The sequence below is a fragment of the Rhineura floridana genome, chromosome 18 (genome assembly GCF_030035675.1).
Source record: "Rhineura floridana isolate rRhiFlo1 chromosome 18, rRhiFlo1.hap2, whole genome shotgun sequence".
NCBI lineage: Eukaryota > Metazoa > Chordata > Lepidosauria > Squamata > Rhineuridae > Rhineura > Rhineura floridana.
In genome coordinates this window covers 16527006-16550058 of record NC_084497.1, presented here as the reverse complement: position 1 = coordinate 16550058, position 23053 = coordinate 16527006, and the positions used below count along the sequence as shown (strand labels likewise).

At 46.3% G+C, this 23053-nt stretch overlaps 1 protein-coding gene across 3 annotated transcripts in view; it reads right to left on the bottom strand.

The window, feature by feature from the left end:
* LOC133372346 (solute carrier family 2, facilitated glucose transporter member 1) overlaps window positions 1-23053 on the bottom strand; it is a 61560-nt gene that overhangs the window by 14135 nt on the left and 24372 nt on the right. For 2 of the 3 annotated variants that reach the window (XM_061600822.1, XM_061600824.1), the window contains exons 2-4: window positions 11215-11310; window positions 3137-3297; window positions 1155-1395 (exon numbers count right to left, since the gene is read on the bottom strand). In XM_061600822.1, coding sequence (XP_061456806.1) covers window positions 1155-1395; window positions 3137-3297; window positions 11215-11310 — 498 coding nt within the window. The remainder of the gene's footprint in view (window positions 1-1154; window positions 1396-3136; window positions 3298-11214; window positions 11311-23053) is intronic. The other variant, XM_061600823.1, reaches the window with a different exon arrangement.

Sequence of the window (23053 nt, the reverse complement as noted above, 5' to 3'; positions counted from 1 at the left end):
GTTAGAGCTGGTAGATCAGGACATACAATTCTGACACTGCTGTGGCTTTCAACTTGGTTCCAGGTTCTATTCAAAGTGCTGGTTCTAGCCTTTAAAAACTAAACCAGGGGTGGGAGACTTAGGAGTCCAACAATTTCTGGAGGGTCACAATTTCCATCAGCACCAGCCAACAAAGCCAATGGTTGGGGATGATAGGCATTGTAGACCAGCAACAGCTGGAGAGCCACAGCTTTCTCATATGGCTTTGGACTACAGTACCTTAAGAATCACCTCCACCCATGTGCATCCACCCAACCCTTGGGGTCACCTATTGAGGCTTTGCTCCCTGTTCTGTTCTCTCCAACATCTGAAGTACAACTGGAAGGCACAAGGAACAGGACCTTTCCTGTTTTGGTACCTAGATAGAAGAACACCTTGTCGTAAGACATTCACCTGGGCCCATAATGTTACTTTTGGGCAAGCACCCAGTTTCATTTCCTTTCCAGCAGCCTTTTTTGGATCCTGTTTTAGGAATCCAGTTTTGACTGCTCCTACTGTTCTCTGCACGGTTTGTGATTTGTACTGTGTTTTGGCTGATATTCAAATTTTCATTTTAAAATGTTGGTTCTTGTTTGTTTGCTGCCTTGTGTTTAAAAAAAAAGCTTCCAGAAAGATGGGATGAAAAGTGTCAAATAAAAAAGTTATATTGAACAGACAAAAAATGCTTTCCATTTCCCTTTTTCCCCCTCTTTGACATTTAAAATTGGAACTAAAACAATCCTGACCCAATCGCTTGACCCAATGTGAAGCGTCACCACACCCATCCCCGAGAGATTCATGCAGCCTGTCCTGATTAAGGCAGCATTTCACAAACGTTCAATAGCTAAAACACATTCCTTATCTGAACTGAAACTGGAGATGTCACCTCATTCAGTCAGGTGGAAACTGCAACCATGTGAGGCAGGGCACCGGAGACAATGCTCTCCGAGATTCCGTTGTGTTTTTGCACACGAGAATTATCAGCCTCAAAAAGGTTCAGTCTCCAAACATCATGTGTACAGATCCTCTGGGAAAAAGTGTTTCCTCACATTGGCACAGACCTACATTACAGCACCTGTTTACAGGCACATCCTTTCCCATCCCCAGCAGAGGAAGCCACTGAGAGCCCAACTCACCTGTGCTATCAGGATTCCAATCACAACGCCCAGCTGATGAAGCGTTCCCAGAGCCCCACGGAGGGCTGTGGGTGACACTTCTCCCACGTACATGGGTACAAAGCCCGTGCTGAGGCCAGAATATACCCCGACGACGAAGCGGCCAAGAACCAGCATCTCAAAAGAGGCAGCCATCTTTGAGAAACCCATCAGGGCAGCAGCAAGGAAGGCGAGGACGTTGGATGCCAGCATGGAATTCCGCCTGCAAAAGGAAAACGTTGGAGCTGAGCAGGGCGCTTAGTGGGGCAGCAGGGGGGCAGGGCTCAACCCAGCTACTCAACGTGCAGAGGTTTTATTTGCTAGTTTGGCATCATAAGGCATGGCGAGCGTTTCGTGGTTTTTGAGATGGTGGCTGAAAAGACGACATAGCTTACTCAGAGGCTTAGTCGGGGCAGACATCACTGTAGCTTCTCGGAAGTCTCATGTCTGCAGCCTAACACAGTAAATCAGATTCAGCCACTGAAGACTGCAAGTGATTGAGGAGCAAATTACAGACATGTGACTTTTAGCAGTGGCTGAACAGGCAGCAGGTTTTGTTTTGTTTTGCACAACAGCTTCCGAGCAGGCCCATTTGACCCTGTGCATAAGAACTTGGGAGTTCAGAAGCCATGTCCAGACAGGTCCACAACTATTCTTAACTTCCCCAGATGTTCCCAATGACTCCTGACGATGCTCTTCCAGACACGGCCAGCTCCAGGGGAGGGGCTAACTCCTTCCTGGGCATTAGGGTGGGTAGGTGCAGTCCCTTCAGCGGCTATGGACAGACGCTGGCAGCTTTATTTTGCCAAAATGCAATGTGCCAGAAATTCCAGTTCCAGTGCATTGTGGGTGAGAAAATAATGGCCGCCGCCACCCCCCTCGATTGCCCAAAAGCACTTTCTTTTGTAGTTTAAAAACATAAAAATAAACAATGCATTGGAACCAAAACTTCCAGTATACTTTTTTTTGGGGGGGGGGGAGATGGCAGCAAAGGGGGGCAGCTTGGGCAGCGATGGGTGTGAGGCGTCCTTCCCTGGCTCTCCCTGTCAGGTTCCTACCTGCTCGTGGTTACTGCCTGTCTCTAGGCACCACCAGGGACTCCACCAGTCCGGACCGCTCTCTCTTATGATTTCTCTCCCCACTCTAGCACAGATCTCAACAGATCCCCCTGCTAGGCAACCACCAGTAACGTCCCAATACTAGTATTCCCAGAGACTCTGAATACTGGTATTGTTATTCTCTTCACCGCTGCCACCATTTGTTACAGTTCCCCTTCAGCCTTGGTCATTACCTTACCCTCCCTTCTGATCTGTGAAACCCCAGCCAAGGATCAGGCCTTTGGTAAACCAAATTAAGTATTTATTACAGATAACAAAGCTAACAAGATTAACAAGATTTCTTCTTAAGGCACATAAGCATATGGTTTTACTCAATACTAATCCGAACTCCACCTCCCTCCTGGTAAACAACTCTCTAAACCCCACCAAGCAATCCACTCTTTCTCTTCTCCCCCCAGATTCCACAATTCACCACCTCACATTCCCCCAGATTTACCTGTCATCCTTTCATTTATACTGTCAGCCATTTTAAACATTCAGCCAATCATCAAGCATTCTATTGCCCATTCACTCCCCCTCCTCTTTCACTACTTACCATGTATACTCTAAACAACCAGCACTTACCATATATACACTAATATATAGGAACATCACAATGGGCTCCTCTGCAGGCATCACCAGGAGTGCAGCATGGGGGCAACTTTCAGGGGCAATTCCTGTTAGATACGTTTAATTCCCCAATGCATCTAAATATACGCAAGTCTGGATTTGTGTTTGTTCCAGAAAGGGTGTGTGTGTGGAAACAGCATCAATGGGAAGAACTCCCTGGGAGGAAGGGCAGGACATGAATTGAAAAAATAGCAACAACACCTCGCCAAAGCCACTCAGAAAAAGCTCTACACTCACCGTCCAAAGCGGTTGACGAACAGCCCCACAGAGAATGAGCCGAGCATCCCACCGACAGAGAAGATGGATACAGAGAGGGCCCACAGCGTGGTGAGGGTGCCAGGGCTGATGTAGTCCCCATAACGGTTGTGCCACGTTTGATTATAAAATTCTTCTATCACCTGCAGAGGGAAAGCAAGGAGAAGCCCACTGAGCTGAACCCCCCTCCAAGGTAGCTACTTTTACAGGATTTCTAGCCCATTTTTTAGAGGTCCTGAAAGTTTAAAACATGAAACACCAGCCCATCACATAAAAACTACTTTTTTGAGTATTAAGGGAACCCATTCAGGGTTTTAGGAGTGCTGGGGGTGGTGGTTAGTAAGATTATTTTGAGCCACTTTCAGGATTTATTTGCTCATCTCGTTTGTATCCCGTAAGAAGAGCCTTGCAGCCAGATCTGGCCGAACGGGGCCCATCTCAGCCAGCCCTCTGATTCCCACAGTGGCCAACCAGATGCTTCTTGGGAAGCCCACAAAGCAGGGGTTGAAGGCAACAGGCCTCTCTCGCCATTGTTCCCCAGCATCTGGTAATTCAGAGGCTGCCATATCATTCTGCCATGATGGGACCTGATGGCACTTACACTTGCATGGGATCCTCGGGCAGTCTCCCACCCAAGCATTGGCCAGACCCAGACCTGGTTTGCTCATCAGCAAAGTTGCCACATCATGCAGTCCGGGACTTTGGCCTGGGATGAGGTATGGAAGGAGTCCTCAACTCCTGATTTCCACTAACAAGCCGAGTAGAAGGAGCTGCTCCTTGCCAACATTTTGGCCCTTTGTTTTCATCTTCGGCTGCTGATTGGGTTGCTTTTTAAACTGACAAGGTTTTTTAATCTAATAGCTTTTTGTTATTTTCTGATTTTCGTTTCTTGTTTCTTACAATACTTGTAAGCAGCTGAAGATTTAGGGTTGTATCCAAGTAAGTCCTACTCAGAGTAGTCCCATGAAAATAAGTGAACCTCAGTTAGCCATGTCCATTATTTATTTATTTATTTATTGCACTCGTATACCGCCCCATAGCCAAAGCTCTCTGGGTGGTTTACAGCAATCAAAAACATTAAAACAAATATACAATCTAAAACACATATTTCATTTCAATGAGTCTACTCTAAGTAAGACTAACTTTGGATACAACCCTAATTCTAAAAATATTAGGTGAGGAAGTCAAAGACTGACTTAGATTATATATATATTATATTGCCTAACACATTTTATTATATACTGAGACACTCTGTGTGTGCATGTGTGTGTAAACTAGAATCATAGTACAGTAGAGTTGGATATATAGTAATGTGTCACTAGGTAAAAGATCATATATTGCAACGTGTCCCTGGGCAAAAGATCATTTGGAGTTTTAAGGCGGTGAACAGCAGCTGGCAGAGATGATCCAGCCAATCAGGTTACAGTCATTTAGAAGGAAATGGGAGACAGACAGGTTCTTTTCTGTTATCTGCTGCTCATTAAAAAAAACCTGGCGTGCCAACTTCCTGGAGGTTTGGTTCCTTGCTGAGTCACAATGGGCATGCAGGAATGAGGGTGGGGGAGGGATACCGTTATGAAAAAATAGATGCCCTGGCTTTTCTATCCCTCAGAAACTGCATTTAAATTCTTGGTTTGTTCACAGAACAGGACAACTGCTGTTATTGTAGGCCAGCCTCTACACATGGGAGAAGACGGGCTCTTTGCCATTTACATTTTCAGCAGGTAGCTTTGTGTGTGTGTGTTTAAAGTATTTTTTAATATATTGTTATTATTAAAAAATGGATTCCAGGAATAATTCATGAGCCAGGACTTGCAGCTCACATTGCATATTCAGAATAAGAATTTCTTCTTTGCCCAAGGAGACTGCAAAACTCCAACTGTTTTGTACAATTCTGTCATATTTAATGGTGTTTTCTTTCAAACTAATTTATCTCTCCATTAGAGCCAACAGAAAAAAGATCCATGCAAGAAGGGAAAAGGTGACACCAACCACCCCACTTCCCCTGGCTCATATGAGGCTGCAGAATTTTGGGGAGTGGCAGTCAATCCACCACTCTGCACATCCCACCCAGGACTGCACTCTAAATCAGTACCAAAAGGTGGACCAAGACCAAATTATGTTAAAACAAGCAGAAAACCATACAAAACAGCGTACTCTCCTTAGGTTCTCACAGTGCTGGGATGGGGAACCTGTGCCCCACCAGAGATTGCTAGATTTAAACCCCCATCATCCCTGACCTTGGCCCACACTGGTTGTGGCTGATGGCAGTTCAACCACATCTGGACGGCCACCGCTTAGCCACCCCTGACAAGAGCGCAATGCAACAGGGGTGGAGAACCTGTGGTCGGACGCTGACCCACATCAGCCCCGGCCAGGAGTTGTAGTCCAGCAGCATTGGGACGGCCAAAGGGTCCCCATCCTTACAGCAGTGTGTCTGATGCAGTCCTGTGTGAGAGCGTCAAGGCATCTAAAAGGCAAACCAGTATATTATTGCCAGTGCCTTTTTTCTGGCAGAACCCTCCAGAAGAGAGTGCTGGTCCCCTTCCTTAGGCCGCTGCTGCCTACCAGCCAGCTGAAGGCAGGTAGGGAAGGAAAGAGCAGTAGGAGAATCCCCACATGCTCAGGCTTAGGTTGTCCGCCAGCCTGGCAGAGCTGGTGGCAGGCACTTCCTTTGCCCCACGGAGGAGCTTTTCTGAATGCGTGCGTGCGCAGTTTAGGCACTGGTGTCTTCAAGACTGGATTACTGCAATGCACTCTATGTGAGGCTTCCCTTGCACTTGACCCAGGAACTGCAGTTAGTGCAGAAGGCTGCAGCCAGATTGCTGGCAACAGTGAGACCCTGTTAGGAAACAACACCTCTGCTCAGAGATCTGCACTGGTTGCTAATTTGTTACTGGGCCGAGTTCAAGATCTACTGGTATATAAAGCCCTTAACAGCTTGGGATCAGTTTACATGCGGGACTGCCTTACCCCATAAGTGCGCTCTCAAATGCTTTGATCTGCAGAACTGGCCGTGTTACAGGCACTGCATGCTACTTGTTTCCCTAAGAAATAGTTCTTTGGAGCTCTTTGGAACTCCCTGCCTACTCACATCTGGCAGGCACCTTCGCTGCTTTAAAAAAAATCATTTAGGCGAGCCTGTGTAGACACATACATTTTTAGTCTGTTGCCGTTTTGTTTTAAAAATGTTTTTAATTATGTTTTGACCGTAATTTTAGTGCTTTTTGTAAACAGTGCAGAGGGTTTTTTTATAATCAAGCATAAATAAATAAAGAATAAATGGGGGTGATTGAGGGAGGTATGTATGTGTGATTTGTGTGAGAGGGAGAGATGTGGGGCGTGTGTGCGTGGGGGAGGGAGGGAGGGAGGGAGGGAGAAACCTATATGTTGTCTGTGTGCATGTGAGAGAAAAGGAGGTAGTGGGGGGGGGGAGATGCACCTAGGCAGAGAGACAGAGGAAGCCAAATGTGTGTGGTTGTATATATATGAAGTGTGTGTGCGTGTAAGAGTGACAGAGACAGGAAAATGAATGTATCATCTGTGGTCTGTATGCATAATGCAAGTACGTGTGTGTGCTCGGTGTACATGCAAGAGCAACTGTGGTGTGGCCACTCTATATTTTCCCTGGTACTGGAGAATGCCATCTGCTGTTATGAGACAACAAGACCATATTGTGTGTGTATACATAAAATCAGAGTTGTGTGATTGCCACAAACAGGACCAACAGGACATAGCCTTGATGGAGGGGGGGGGCAAGCAGCAATGACTCTACTCTCTCATTTTGTGCAATGCCATGCCCCCACAGCAGACACCATTTGCACACACACCTCTGTGGCCATTTTGTGGCTGGTGCCCTTGGCATCAGTCTTGAGTTTTAATTCTTTATAACTCAAAGTAATATTTATTATTTATTTATTTTTATTTATTATATTTGTATCCCACCTTTCCTCCAAGGAGCTCAAGGTGGCGTTCATGGTTCTCCTCCCTCTCCTCATTTTATCCCCACAACAACCCTATGAGGTAGCTTAGGCTGAGAGACAGTGACTAGCCCAAGGTCGCCCAGCAAGCTTCATGGCTGAGTGGGGATTTGAACCCTAGTCTCCCAGGTCCTAGTCCAACACTTTAACCACTATGCCACACTGGCTCTTTGTCTGCACTGTACTGTCTGCACTGACTGGCAGCAGCTCTCCAGAGTTTTAGACAGTGCTCCTTTTCCGGCCCTACATGGAGATGATGGGTATTGACCCTGGGCTCACCTGCATGCAAGCGGATGCTCTGCCATTGTGCAACGTACCAAAAAAAGCCCTGGTGCCAAAGAGGGTCAAACCCACAACACAATTGGTTACATGCAATGCTTTGGGTCCATTAATTTCAATGGGTCTACTCTGAGTAGGATTTAGCTGAATACAACGCTATTTCCCAATTCAGAAACCAATTTCAGTTGTTACAGTGCAAGAGTGCATCGCCTTAAATTAGCAGCAGAGGGGGGCAGGAAATCTCTTTTTCAGCTCAAATTAATATAGTAGCAAGTGCACAGAAAAGAACGCGTCTAAAGGAGGCGAGAGAAGGGTATAAGGGAATCTCAGAGCAATAAGCAGTGGGACATATGCTTTGTTATGTGCCTCCAAGTCGATTGCAACTTATGGCGACCCGATGAATCAGGGACATCCAAGAGCATCTGTCATGAACCACCCTGCCCAGATCTTGTAAGTCCAGGTCTGGGGCTTCCTTTATGGAATCAATCCATCTCCTGTTTGGCCTTCCTCTTTTTCTACTCCCTTCTCTTTTTCCCAGCATTATTGCCTTTTCTAGTGAATCATGTCTTCTCATTATGTGTCCAAAGTATGATAACCTCAGTTTCATCATTTTAGCTTCTAGTGACAGTTCTAGTTTAATTTGTTCTAACTCCCTATTATTTTACTGTTTCACAGTCCATAGTATCTGCAAAGCTCTCCTCCAACACCACATTTCAAATGAGTTGATTCTTCTTTTATCCGCTTTTTTCACTGTCCAACTTAGAATCATAGAACAGTAGAGTTGGAAGGGGCCTACAAGGCCATCGCCTGCTCAATGCAGGAATCCAAATCAAAGCATTCCCGACAGATGGCTGTCCAGCTGCCTCTTAAATGCCTCCAGTGTCGGAGAGCCCACTACCTCTCTAGGTAATTGGTTCCACTTTCACATCCATACATAGAGCTCAGGAATACCATGGTCTGAATGGTCCCAACTTTAGTGTTCAGTGATACATCTTTGCATTTGAGGACCTTTTCTAGTTCTCTCACAACTGCCCTCCCCAGTCCTAGCCTTCTTCTGATTTTTGACTATTGTCTCCATTTTGGTTAATGACTGTGCCAAGGTATTGATATTCCTTGACAAGTTCAACGTCCTCGTTGTCAACTTTAAAGTTACATAAATCTTCCGTTATCATTACTTTAGCCTTCTTGATGTTCAGCATGCCAGAGGCTTGCAAATAACATTGGCTGGTTATTTAAAATAAATATATGCATAACCTCAGCAGCTGCTGGCCATGTGCTTAGGACAATAATGATTTATGGGGTGGAGAGCTTTGGTCTAAGATTCCATTATTCTGGAATAATCAGGGTGAGAAAGGCCACTTTTTATTTTCATTTTTTGCCTGTTAGAGATGGCTTGCAGGAAGAGCAGTCTCTCTGTCACATCGAACCACGGTCCATCTAGTCCAGCAAACTGTATCCCAATAGGGCCAACCAGATGCCTGCAGAAAGCCCACAAGCAAAGCATGAAGGAAACAACTCTCTCCTGTTGTTCGTCCCAGTTATCTGATATTGAGAGGTATACTGCCTCTGACCATGAAGGTTCTCTTTAGCTATGACAGCTATGAGCCACCCAAGCTGCTAGTCATGGCATTCCTTCCACACTTACGGCTCTGAGTTCCAGGCATTATTGATGTGTTTGGGTCAAGAAGGACCTTTTTTCTCAGTGGATTTCCTCCTGCCAGTTTCAGTCGAAAGGCCTCAAGTTCTAGCCCAGTGGCAGACCACCTGCTTTGCGTGCAGAAGGTTCAATCCAGGCGGGGCTGGGAAAGACCTGGGCCAAGACACCACTAACCTAGGTGGACTAATGGTCTGACCTAGCGTAAGGCACCTTTCTATGTTCCTAGGTAAATCAGAACCCTGAGGACTAGAATCTTTTTATCTTGAGGAAAAGGGCCATAGCTTATTGGCAGAGCATCTGCTTTCCATGCAGAAAGTCCCGGGTTCAATCCCCAGCATCTCCAGGTAGGGCTGGGAGACACTCCCTGCCTGAAACCTTGGAGAGCAACTGCCAGTCAGTGTGGATAATACTGAGCTAGGTGGGCCAATGGTCTGACTCAGTATGTGAGGCAGCTTCTCATGATCCTATTCGGGGGGGGGGGGAGCAGAGAGAAAGAAAAGCCTTTCTCCCCCTGCCCCCTTTCTCCACACCATGCATAGTTTTATAAATCTCTATGATGTCCCCCCTTAATCATCTTTGTTTCTAAACTAACAGCCTCTCCTTGCAAAGAGGGCACTCCAACTCCTCGGTCATTTTGTTTGTATGTTCCACAACTTTTCCAGCTCGACGTTACCCCCAGATAGAGGTGAACTAGGCCATGGTCTGAAAATCACTCTGGGCATGCTCAAATTCCACTCCAGAATCCATCTCTGGGGGTTCGAGTATTAACCAAACAAGTCTGGCTTTGATGTAACCGCTCCCTCCAGAGCGCTTTCAGACAAAACGCTCAACAAAAGAGGAAGCATGTAATTCTCCTGGGAACCAGTTTAACAAATCCCGCTGGAAGTAAGCTAACCGGATGTGCTGTTTGGTGGGCGGGGGAGCAAAGGGAGAGAGCTCCCACTTCCACCCCTGCCACAGCATTAAAAAAAACATTACTTTCTGCTTTTTTTTTTAAAAAAAAAGGGTGTTCATATGCCCACTTTGCAAAGGGAAATCCTGCAAACCTGATTTGAAATTTGAACAAGCCACAAACTGAAAGTACTAACTTCTATAACACTTGGTCGCTTGGGGGTAATCCCGACTTGCTGTAGACAACTGGGCAAGTGGGTATGGACTAAGCCTGGGATATAGACCATGTGGTCAACTGACACAGAAGGGCAGGAAGACACTAACTCTGTTTGGACAATACATCCACAGGGAAGGAACATGCGTTGTGGGGGAAGTGGGATCTCTATGGCAGCCACATCCCCAATCTATGCACAGCCGGCTGGAAGTCTACATGTAGCTCACACACTTACAATGACCAATAGTCATATGGAGCACCATGTACGAAGGCAATATACATTTGAATACTAGGCACAGGGGAGCGACACTAGGGAAAGACCATTGCGGGCCTTCCCAGAGGCCATTGTGAAAAGCCAGATGCTGAACTAAATGGACCTTTGGCCTGGCCCAGACACACAGGAAGGTGAGTCAGACCACAGGTCCAGCTAGCTCAGCGTTGTCAGCACTGATTGACAGCCGCTGTCCAGGGTGTCAGGCAGGGATTGAGCCTGGGGCCTTATGCATGCACAGCAGGTCCACTAGCACAGAGTTACGGCCCTTCCCCTTCTTACATCCTTGTGAAAATTGTTTGGTCCTAGAGAGGGCTCTCTCTGTACAATCCGAAGCAGCAGTTGCCTTCTCATAAGGTGGTCAACCCAACATGCCTCGGAGGTGCCCCACACCTTGCTGGCACAAGCTCACCCAGCCGGCATAAGTGGAACAGACATTTGGGTGGTGTATCTTCCAGCATTGTCATCTGACCAGGAATGAACAGACACGGGACTCAGAACCTCATCAGAAGGTCTAGATACCTTCTGGGAGAGGAGCCATCTACTCCCTTCAATGTGCCCCGTCCCCCGTATAAGGCCAAGAGGCTTGCAGGATGAGATGGAAGGGAGGAAGAAGGTGAAGACACCACTGTCAGGGTCTCCAACGAGACACACATGCCTGGGATCACCCAGAGGCCACACAGGATGGGCACTGAGGTCCCCATGAGCCTGCCTGGGGTTGTGTTTGCCCATGGGGCAGGCCGCAATCCTTTCCCGCATAGCTCTTACCTTCTGTGGGGCGTTGATGACTCCAGTGTTGTAGCCAAATTGCAAAGATCCCAAAACTGCTCCTCCAACTGCTAGCATTAACTGAGCAGTCATCTGCTGTAGATGGGTTGGGGGGGGGAGAGAGGGGAGGGGAAACAAAAACAAACCACATTTTCAGTCGTCTGGCAAAATCTGAATGGGCAAGGTTAAACCGCTCAGCTGTATCTCGTCTCTGGATGCATTCAGACAGTTCCTTGAACAAGCGTTAACTTAAACCCACAGTGCCAAATGAGAAATTTTGAAACACATCGACACCTGGTCAGAAGTCTACGGAAGGAGGAGGGAATGATCTCTTTGGTCGTAAAATACAAGTCCTATCATGGAGGGAATGGAGGTGCCAGCTAATGCGTGCCCTGCTCTCCCCTCACGTGATGAAGGCTACAATGCCTGAAAAGGACTACAACTTATACTGAGTCAGAGGCTTGGTCCATCCATTGCCTACGCTAGGGATAGTCAACATGGTGTGACTACAACGCGGCTTCATTTCCATATCACTGGCTATGCTGGCTGGGGCTGAAGAGAGTTGTTCCCACACCTTCTGGAGGGCCAGGGATCACCCACACTGACTGGCAGTTGCTCTCTGGGGGTTCATACAGGGCTACCTGTGAATGCCAAGGATTGGATATGGGTTTTCTTGCATGCAGAATATGCGCTCTACCACTGAGCAACAGCATCTGTAAGGTAGATTAACTAGGTCCAAACACCAATCAGATGCCCATCCTCCTTGCTCGACAATCATCCCAGATGCAGACAGGTGACCAAGCTGGCCCCACGGTTAGCCTTAGTCATCTGTAGCAAGCCTCCACGTGGCAAAGTGGGTCTCCCCGCTCAAGAGGTGCTGGCCCACTGCGGGATCAGATCCTCTACCATTTGCGCTGGAAGCTCTAACCCAGTCATTCTCAAACTCTATGCTGGAACACAACAGAGGGCCACAATCAATCCTGTTTGTGGAATGTGTTTCCCAGGGAATATTGTCAGTATTTAGGTGTCAGGCAAAGACATTTTCATATACCCAAGCTTTTGGTGGTTAGGGTAGCCTTTGTTGTGGTGCTGATCTTTTAGTGGGGTGGGGCAGGACTTGAGCTTCTTATTCTACTGGATGAGCATTTTAGGAATCTTGTCCATTGTTATTTTTCTTTTTTGTTAATTTTATTTTAATAGATTTTACTTGCTTTTATTTTATCTTGTTAAGTCACTTGGAGACTTTGTTTTATGTGTAAAGTGACTAACAAGTACAATCAATAAAAATAGCAGTTTACTTTCAGGTGCCAGCTTAAGCCAATTCTCTCTCTAAAGGGAACTAGAAAAAAACTTGACATTTACATCACTGCTAGCAGCTGCTATTTTCTTGTTGCTATTTAATTGACAATTGTGTATATTTCCCTACCCATCCCTAATTTTGGCTTTGCTGCGTAATTTTACTACTGTGTGTTCCATAAGATGGGATAGGATTTTTAAAAAATAATTCTTTAATAACTGTTCGTTTGGGACATTGATTCCAAAAGAGGATAGGGAGAAAACAGGCCACTGTTATTCACGTCTAACAAAAGAGGGCAAAATTAGGCACCGATTTTACTGACCGACTATTTGGCAAAGCCCTTTCACAACCTACTTTCTGGCTAAGCCAAAGGAACAATTGAGGACTTGTTTGGGCTGGAGGTCAACAGGGGCTGCTGAATTTGGACACCTGCCTGATCACCGATGGAAAGGGCTATGGGAAAGCAAAGGGGGGGGGATCTGATTTTTGCAGGCTGAACTAAGCCGCTTTGGATGCCCAAGGCCTCTTTTCTCCCCAACTGTGTCACAGCCGCTCTTTGTTTAGATCCCACCTCAGCTAATCCCAGAGGGTATCTCTGGATTTAGAGAGAAGTGACATTCCAGGTGCCATATGAACTAGATTTTAGGTATCAAGATAATCTGACTGTACCCTTGAACTGCGCGCATGCACGCACGCACGCAGACACACACAAGTCAGCCTTTGCCAAACTGGTGCCCTCCAACTCTTTTTGGACAACAACTCCCATCAGCCCCAGCCCCAGCCCCAATGACACTACCTGCATTAGGTAATGGTATGAAGATCCAGGAAAAGAAATTACAGGGGGAGGTATGTGTGGATTTCTCATCTCCAAATTCCAATAAGAAAAAAATGGAAATCTGAAAATAGCGGATTGTATACAATATTAGCCTTTATCAATGGAATTAATAGACATGGCTAACTCATGACCATTAATTTCAATGGGCCTACTCTGAGTAGGACTTAGCTGGCTACATCCCAGGGTGGATTGATGGTGGTTGGGTGGAGCTCTTATGCATTACTTTCTTATTCAGAATTATTTAGCAAAACTGCCCACACTTCCTCCAAAGAGCTCAGGGTAGTGTATGTGGCTCCCACCCACCACCAAAAATCATCCTAACAACAACCTTGGAAAATAGACATATGATTGGGCCAAAGTCACACAGTGGGTTTTCTGGCTGAGTGGGGATTTGAACCAGGCTATCTCTTTGCAGTTCCAGTCTGACAATCTCACAAATTATAGCAGTTTTTTAGATCTGCACACAAAAGTTACTCGTGCTTAACACTGCGAGACTGGATACTACCGCTGACAAATACGTATAAGAAAATCTCCTTTTAAAAATAAAGAGGTTTTGAAAATTCACTAACCATCACTAATGCCAACCACATGTTCCTCTGGAAGGACATTTCCTCTCTTTTTCCATGATAACACCAAGGTCAGCATCGCCTTTTTGAGCCAAAACAACAGAAACTTCCCAGTGTTGACATTTCATTACAGCTGATAGACATGATGTCTCAATCCTTCTTACTCTACAGTTTACTGGAACATAGGAAGTCGCCTTATACCAAGTCAGACCATTGGCCCATCTAGCCCAATACTGTCTACACTGACTGGCAGCAGCTCTCCAGACAGGAATCTGGCCCAGCCAACCTGGAAATGCCATTGGGGTTGAACCTGGGGCCTCTATCCCTCAGGTACAGTCCCATTTTCAAATTTTGCAGGCTTACTTCAAAGGCCGCCGTAGCTCACAACAGCATCCCTAGGTATATTAGTTCTTTCTCTCTCACTAAGCACCCTGTCCAGACGGCGACTGGTTTGGAGTGTCTTCATCTTGTGCTGGGCCAAGGAGACAGATTGGGAATACTATTGGTGTACCGCCCACCTTGCTGCCCAATGGCTTCCCTAGCTGAGCTGACGGAGATAGTCTCGGAGGTATTGTTGAGATCCCCCAGACTTGTGGTACTGGGGGATGTCAACATTCATGCCGAGGCTGTCTTGTTCGGGGCAGCTCAGGACTTCATGGCCTCCATGACAACCATGGGGCTGTCTCAAGTTGCTACTGGCCCGACGCATGTATCAGGACATACTCTTGATTTGATCTTCGCCACTGGTCATGGAGATGGTGATCTGAGGGTGGGGTATTTTTCATCTACTCCATTGTCATGGACAGATCACCGCTTGCTGAGCTTTAGACTCACGGCAACCCTTTCCCTCTGCAGAGGTGGGGGACCTATTAAGTTGGTCCGCTCCCGGAGGCTTATGGATCCTGTTGCTTTCCAGAGTGCTCTGGGAGTTTTTCCGGCTGATAGCACTGGCGCTCCTGTCGAGGCCATGGTCAATCTGTGGAATGCAGAGATGACCTGGGCCATTGACATGATCGCTCCCGCGCGCCCCCTTCGGTGCAGAACACAAACAGCACCGTGGTATACCCCGGAGCTGAGAGTGATGAAGCAAGAGAGAAGGAGGCTAGAGTGCAGGTGGAGGCGAACTCCTGACGGATGTAGTCATTCTTTGGTGAGTGCTTCCACTAAGTTGTATGTAAAAGCGGTTAGGGCGGCAAAAAAGTCATATTTTGCTGCCACCATTAGATCATCTCTTTGCCGCCCAGCGGAGCTATTTAAGGTGGTACGAGGGCTTTTACATTCTGGCCCTCCTGATACTAAGGAAACATCGGAAGCTCGCTGCAACGAATTTGCGGAGCACTTCCAGGATAAGATTGCTTGCATCCGTCGGGACTTAGACTCTGATGTTATGACAGATGACTCCATTGAAGTGTCCAGAGCGCGGTCTTGTCCTTCATTGTTGGATGAGTTTCAGTTGGTGCAGCTCGAGGAAGTGGACAAGGTGCTTGGAATGGTGCGGGCGACCACGTCTGCCCTTGATCCTTGCCCATCTTGGCTGGTGAAGGCCAGCAGGGCTGTAACCACCGGCTGGGCCAAAGAGGTGATAAACGCCTCCTTGAGAGAGGGAGTAGTCCCTGGTAGTCTCAAGGAGGCAGTAGTGAGACCTCTTCTAAAGAAACCTTCTTTGGACCCAGATATTTTGGACAACTATAGACCGGTGGCGAATGTCCCTTTTTTGGGCAAGGTCCTGGAGCGGGTGGTCGCCGGCCAGCTCCAGGCGCTCTTGGATGAAACCGATTATCTGGATCCGTTTCAATCCGGTTTTAGGCCTGGTTTTGGCACTGAAACAGCCTTGGTCGCCCTGTATGATGACCTTTGTCGGGAGAGGGACAGGGGGAGTGTGACCCTGTTGATTCTCCTTGATCTCTCAGCAGTGTTTGATACCATCGACCATGGTATCCTTCTGGGGAGGCTCGTGGAGTTGGGAGTTGGGGGCACTGCTTGGCAGTGGCTCTGCTCCTACTTAGCGGATCATCGCCAGAAGGTACTGCTTGGGGAACATTGCTCGACACCCTGGACTCTCCATTGTGGAGTCCCTCAGGGGTCGGTCTTGTCCCCCATGCTTTTTAACATCTACATGCAGCCTCTGGGTGCGGTCATCAGGAGTTTTGGAGTGCGTTGCCATCAGTACGCTGATGACACGCAACTCTACTTCTCCTTTTCACCTTCTTCAGGTGAGGCTGTTGATGTGCTGAACCGTTGCCTGACCGCGATAATGGACTGGATGAGAGCTAATAAACTGAAACTTAATCCAGACAAGACTGAGACACTGTTGGTGAGCTCTTTACCTGCCCAGATGGTGGATGTTCATCCTGTTCTAGATGGGGTTACACTCCCCTTGAAGGAACAGGTTCGTAGCTTGGGGGTCCTTTTTGACCCTTCCTTGTCGCTTGAGGCTCAAGTGGCCTCGGTGGCACGGAATGCGTTTTACCATCTTCGCTTAGTAGCCCAGCTACGCCCCTATCTGGACAGTGACGACCTCGCCTCAGTTGTTCATGCTCTGGTAACCTCTAGACTGGACTACTGTAATGCGCTCTACGTAGGGCTGCCCTTGAAGACCGTTCGGAAACTTCAGCTAGTGCAAAATGCGGCAGCCAGGTTGTTAACGAGGACCCGCTGGTCTGCGCATATAACACCTGTCCTGGCCCGCCTGTACTGGCTGCCTATTTGTTTCCGAGCCAGATTCAAGGTGCTGGTTTTGACCTATAAAGCCTTACATGGTGTGGGACCACAATACCTTGTGGAACGCCTCTCCCGCTATGAACCTACCCGTTCACTTTGTTCAATATCCAAGGCCCTCCTCCGGGTACCAACTCATCAGGATGCCTGAAGGATTGTTATTAGATCTAGGGCCTTTTCTGTGGTGGCCCCCGAACTGTGGAACAGCCTACCTGTGGAGATACGCCTGGCGCCTTCGGTACTTTCTTTTAGGCGCCAGGTTAAGACCTGGCTATACTCCCAGGCATTTTAATGTTCAATGTGTTTCATTTAATTTTTTTTCCGTTTAACTTGTTGCTGATTTTATTGTAATTTTATTGTAATATTTTATTTTAATCTTGTTTTGTTCACCGCCCAGAGAGCTATTCGCTATGGGCGGTTTAAAAATGAAATGAAATGAAATAAATAAATAAATAAATTGTCTGAGTTTTTAAAAACTGTAATTTGGTAAAGTCAAAGCACTGCTAGTTTAGAGGCTGACTGCAAAGCTCTATAAAGCAGGCATGGGCAATGCACAGACAATGCTCAGGGATGATGATACCTGTAGCCCAGGAACATCAGGAGGGTTAGACTGTTCTATGTGTTTTATATTCATGGAAGTGATAAAAATACTGCAGCAGAGTTTGGCCACTCCTAGAACCTACCAGTTGAAGTCCGATGGCTCAGGGCAGAGCCTGGAAAAGTTACTTTTTTGAACTACAACTCCCATCAGCCCAATCCAGTGGCCATGCTGGCTGGGGCTGATGAGAGTTGTAGTTCAAAACAAGTAACTTTTCCAAGCTCTGGCTCAGAGTACACATTCTGCTAATGTGGGGCGGCAGCCAGGTCTGTGAGGCTTCAGTGCTGCCCCAGAAGAACAGTACCCCACAGAGCACACCCAACAATGGCTGCATATGGCAAGGGAAAATTACTAGTAGTTATCGACTAGGGCATTTTTAAAGGAATTGTTACTGGGTGTCCATTTTTTTCATTCAAACGGATTGCACTGACATTTGGGCTGGGACAAAAGTGGTTAAAAAAGAAAGAAAGAGCAAGGAAGTAAAACAGGCTTGCAAATGCATTTACAAGTTACTACCCTAGAAAAATTCTTACTAGCCTGCCCACCCACCAGTAAAAACCATGAATTAAGAAGTACATTAAAATTAACATAGCTGCTTATGATCCAAGATCTGCTGTAGCCGGGGGGGGGGGGGAGAGCAAAGATTCAGAGAACCAATCACGATATACAGGGAGAGAGATTTTTGTTAAGAGGTTTTTCCGAAAGACGGGTGGTTTGTAAGAACCCTAAAAATTATTGTATAATGTGCCCCTTCTCTATTTTCACTAAAATTTCATACCTCTAGTCAGTGTTTCAGTAGCTAGCAATCTGAACTTGTGCTCTTGGTTGACTGATTAAATTTTATGTGTTTGAATGTCCAAAAGCTAAGAAATTTGGACACATATCTATTACTTAAAAATGCCTTGCCATCTACCAGTGCTCTTAAAGGGTGCCATTTTCTCCTTTGTGGTAAAAGTGAATATGCACACCAGGAGAGGAGATTGTCAGCCATGATGCTACATGCGCAAATTAACCCAACAAGATCCTAAAGGCTCAGAAAAATCCCTAGCAACAAATCCCACAGTGAAGGAAGTTGTCAGGACATGGGGGGGGGAGAAAACTTAACTAATGTTACCATTTCCTGGACCAGCTTCCCATCAAAGCAGGTAGGAATCTCCCGCTGACTTGCCTAATCTCAAAGGCGCCCCTGCATCCGTCAGACTCTGGCAGAGGTTCACAGAAAACCTAGCACAACAGAACCACAGACATTGTGGCTCCTACTGGGAGGAAGGGTGGGATATAAATCTAAGAAATAAATAAATAAAATTGTCTGACATACTTCAATTCAAACTTGAAATAATAATTTTTAAGAAAGGAAGGTCAGGGTGATATAAAAATGAACAATTACACATTGTTCAGTGGTCTCTGCCAAAGCAAGAGATCTTGTATGAGAGGGCTGGTATAATATAGTGGCTAAGAGAGAGCGCTATATTTTACATATTATTCTGTTTCTTTTCTCCTCTCCCCACCCATTTTATTCCTACAACAACCCTGTAAGGTTGGTTGGGCTAAGAGACAGCTTTAGGATGAAAGGCGGGATATAAATTTAATAAAATAAAAAAAATTACAGAGGGGGGATTTGAACCCTGGCATCCCAGGTCCTACTTCAGCACTCTAACCACTACACCAAAGTGGCTCTAGAAATCACAAAGGCCCTGGGTTCAAATCTCACCTCCACCATGAAATCAGCTTCAGTCCTCCACACTGCAATGTGGGTGGTAATAATTATGACCTACCTTACAGGATTGTTACATGATAAATGCATGCAAAGTGCTTTGAACCATTGAAAGCGCTATATACAAATGCTAAGTATTATTATTATATGTTGTTATATAAAGCTTTGTAGTTGAGGTTTATGCTCACTTATACTTTGATGTATATTTTTTTTCTTAACGTTGTAGCGATTATACTTTTTATTATGTGTTGTGCTACAGCATTTGGACTATTTGTGTGAACCACTTTCAGCACATGTGTATTTGTGGAAAATGTGGTATATAAATAAATTGAAATAAATTGAAGCTCTGCTCACGGCCGGAGTTCGATTCCAATGGAAGGAGGAAGTCGAATCTCCGGTAAAAGGGGTCGAGGTCCACTCAGCCTTCCATCCATCCGTGGTCGGTAAAATGAGTACCCGGCATAGGCTGGGGGGTAAAGGAAGGCCGGGGAAGCAACTGGCAATCCCACCCCATATATACGGTCTGCCTAGTAAACGTCGCAAGACGTCACCCTAAGAGTTGGAAAATACTCGCACTACAAATGCGGGGACACCTTTACCTTTTTATTAAAGTATCCACAATGTCCGCCTGCACTTCCTTCATTGACAGTTGTATCTCACAGAAACTGGATTTGTAGACACCAGTGATTTGCTCCTTGAGGTTAAAGGGATTTTTAAAGTTGTCATTTCCCCACTTTAAAAAAAAAAAGTAGCCCTACTCCAATGCAAGCTTCTACCATAAAGGACTTTACCTCTATTCAAGCCCACACTGACATTTTAGAAGAGATTTCAGCTACTGCTGCCCACTGTTGGGCCCAACTGGATCCGTCCTCATGCTCCCTGAGAGGGAGAAAGGCGTGGTAGAATTTTTGGCATGCTGCATGCAGAAGTTGCCCTGCCCAGGGACAAATCCCACCTCCATAAAAACACTGGGCAGGGAATCTTCAGAATGCAGAAAAGATCCCCTTCTCCTCAAAATAAGTGATCAGCGGCAGTCCCTGCTAAGGAAATGCTTCAAAGTGATGGCAGCAGGCAGGACACAATGTTTATTTCCAGAGTTTACCTTTCTGAAACAAAACACTATTAACAGACTCAGGTTATCAGAACACATTTAAGCGAAAAATAGGCAAAAGCTCAACCGAAACAAAAGCTGGATTGTATCCAACTATGTTCTACTTAGAGTAGACCCATTGAAATTAATGAAACAGTTAGCCACGTCCATTAACTTGAAAGGGTCGCTCTGAGTAGGTCTAGAGCCCCAGCCAGGATGGCTACTGGATTGGGCTGATGGGAGTTGTAGTTCAAAAAAGTAACTTTTCCAAGCTCTAACCCCAATTAGCACAACAAGTTACCACATCTCAACAGCTACAATCCTATGCACTCTTTCTTGGGAGTAAACCCCACCTGAACATACCTCTGTGTAACCATCTGCCCTATTTTTACTCACCCAGTAGGAATAAACACCTTGTCCAATGCAACTCTGCACCTGTTTACTCAGAAGCAAGTCCCCCTATGTACAAGTAAGTGTGCCTAGGATTGCAGCCTTGATTTGGATGGGACGGGATCCAAGCAGTATGGCTGGAGGTTGGCCTATTATTCATTTGCATCAAGGAGGCAAAACAAAGATACTGATGACGTTGGACCCTTCAACCTGGGTGTGGTCATTTGGCTGTACTGCGTACCGGGCAACAAACCCATTTGGGAGACAACAATACCAGAACAAGGAATATAGTTCTGTTTGAAACTAGTGGAACTAGGGCCACTATCCACTTGCCCTCCTAAAAATAAAAATTCCCAACAATTTATTTGGTTGAGATAAAATGTCCAGGACAGGGGGAGGGGAATGTCAAAATCACCAGCTAGCTATGACATTGTTATGGACAAATTACAAAAACTAAATGCCTTAATAAGATACTGGACCCGTATTTCTAACACCCATTTTGGTTTAGTACACACTTAATTTAACTATTTTATTTATCCATTTATATCACAAGGAGCTCAAGGTGGCATACATGGTTCTCTGCCTCCCCATTTTATCCTCACAACAACCCACTGAGGTAGGTTAGGATGATATATTGACTACCTACATTTATCTCTACATTAACTGCTTAATGTAGCTAATATAAATATTTAGTTTTTTAAAAAAATTAACTCATAAACTGCATCTGTGGAAAGGGAACATTCCCCTCATATCTGCAAACACTCTCAGGAAGGGAGGGGAGGCATTAGGTGCCCCACTGAGCAAGCTGCACATCATGCAAGGGCTTCACTGAAAAGCATGGCAGGCGTGCTGGTGGTCCGAGGGCTGTCCCTAGGGTGAAGTTGTGGGGCTGTTGACAGTGGAGCACGAAGAGGAGGATTAAAATGTAGAAGCTGTAGTTTCTCTCTCCCCCCACACCCCAAATATGAGAATTCTGAGTAAGAAATGAGAATTCACATCCACACCAGACATTTATTCCACCTTAAACAGTCATAACAATGGAAATGTATTGCCTTCAAGTCGATTCCGACTTTTGGCGACCCTACGAATAGGGTTTTCATGGTAAGCAGTACTCAGAGGGGGTTCACCATTGCCTTCCTCTGAGGGTGAGAGGCAGTGACTGGCCCAAAGTCAGCCAGTGAGCTTCATAGCTGTGTGGAGATTCGAACCCTGGTCTCCCAGGTCGTAGTCCAGCACCTTAACCACTACACTACACTGGCTCTCATTAAACAGTCATGGCTAACCCCAAAGAATCCTGGGAAGTGTCGTTTGTGAAGGGTGCCGAGTGCTATGAGGAGACCCCTGTTCTTCTGACAGAGCTCCAACGGCCAGAGGGGTTTAAACAGGCAACCCCTGTTCCCAGAGAATTCTGGGAACTGGAGCTCTGTGAGGGGAATAGGGGGTCTCCTACAAACTCTCGGCACCCTTCACAAACTACACTTCCCAGGATTCTTTGGGGGAATCCATGACTGTTTAAAGTGGAATAAATGTCTGGTGTGGATGTCGCCTCACAGCTCTGTGGTGAGAGCATTATTTGTTGAAATGTGCTCTTCCTGCCTAGACACAATAAAATGATCAGAGCAGCTTGCAGCCTGAGGGGAGGGAAGGAAAGGGATCCCAAATCAATAACTGATCAACACCAATTCTGGCAACAATACTACTTTAAGGCCAACCTGCAAGTTAATGTTAAAACACACATGGAAGGAGCTGATCCGGAAGCCGCAGCTACCTGCTTTTTTGCATTGCAAAGTTTCCTCCCCAACGCAAAGAGCAATCGGGTAGCTGCGAATTCTGCCCGGACCTGGACAGGGAGGAAAGGATTAGGCTCTTCTTCTCTACCTGCTCCGGTGCTGATCCTGGTTCTCTCACCTCCTCCAGCCACCCTCCCCCCCCCCAAAGCAACTATTTGCCACTTTAAAAACCACTGCCACCACCAAGTACCTAATATCATTTGTGGTTATCTAATAGGAGAGCACACACAGCCCACCTTCCACTTTTGGTTTCCTGGTGGATCGGTTTCAGAAAGTCAATTTCTTTCTGACATCGCTTTCAGAAAGGTACACAATTGCACTGCAACACAAACAGACACACTGACTTAGCTGCTTAAAAGTGGACTCTATGTCCAAGACATGAGACCCATCATGCTGGAACGGGCCATAGGCTTTGTGAAGGAGTCATCCCCCACCCCCCAGGCCAACCCAGGATTTTTCACTTCCTAAGATGAAGTAGAAAATAGTGTGTGTCCCACCCCCCGCAAGTCAAGGTGCACAGTACCCATGGCCAGTCAAGCCAATGGGACACCGGGGGCCGAAAAATGCCCAGGCATTTGATGGCTGAAAGCCCTGACCTTAGCAACCCTGAATTAGTCTGAGAGTAAGTTATAGCTTTTAGAAGTTTTTAACTGTCTTAGAAGGTTGTTCTTCACTGTTTTCAGAAGGCTGTTTTTAAACATTTTAATTGTATTGTTTAAAATTCAATCCACCGCATCTGATTGTCCTGATGCGCAACCTATACTCTGGACAAGAGGCTACTGTAATGACAGAATATGGAGAAACCGATTGGTTCCCCATCGGAAAGGGTGTGAGAGAGGGG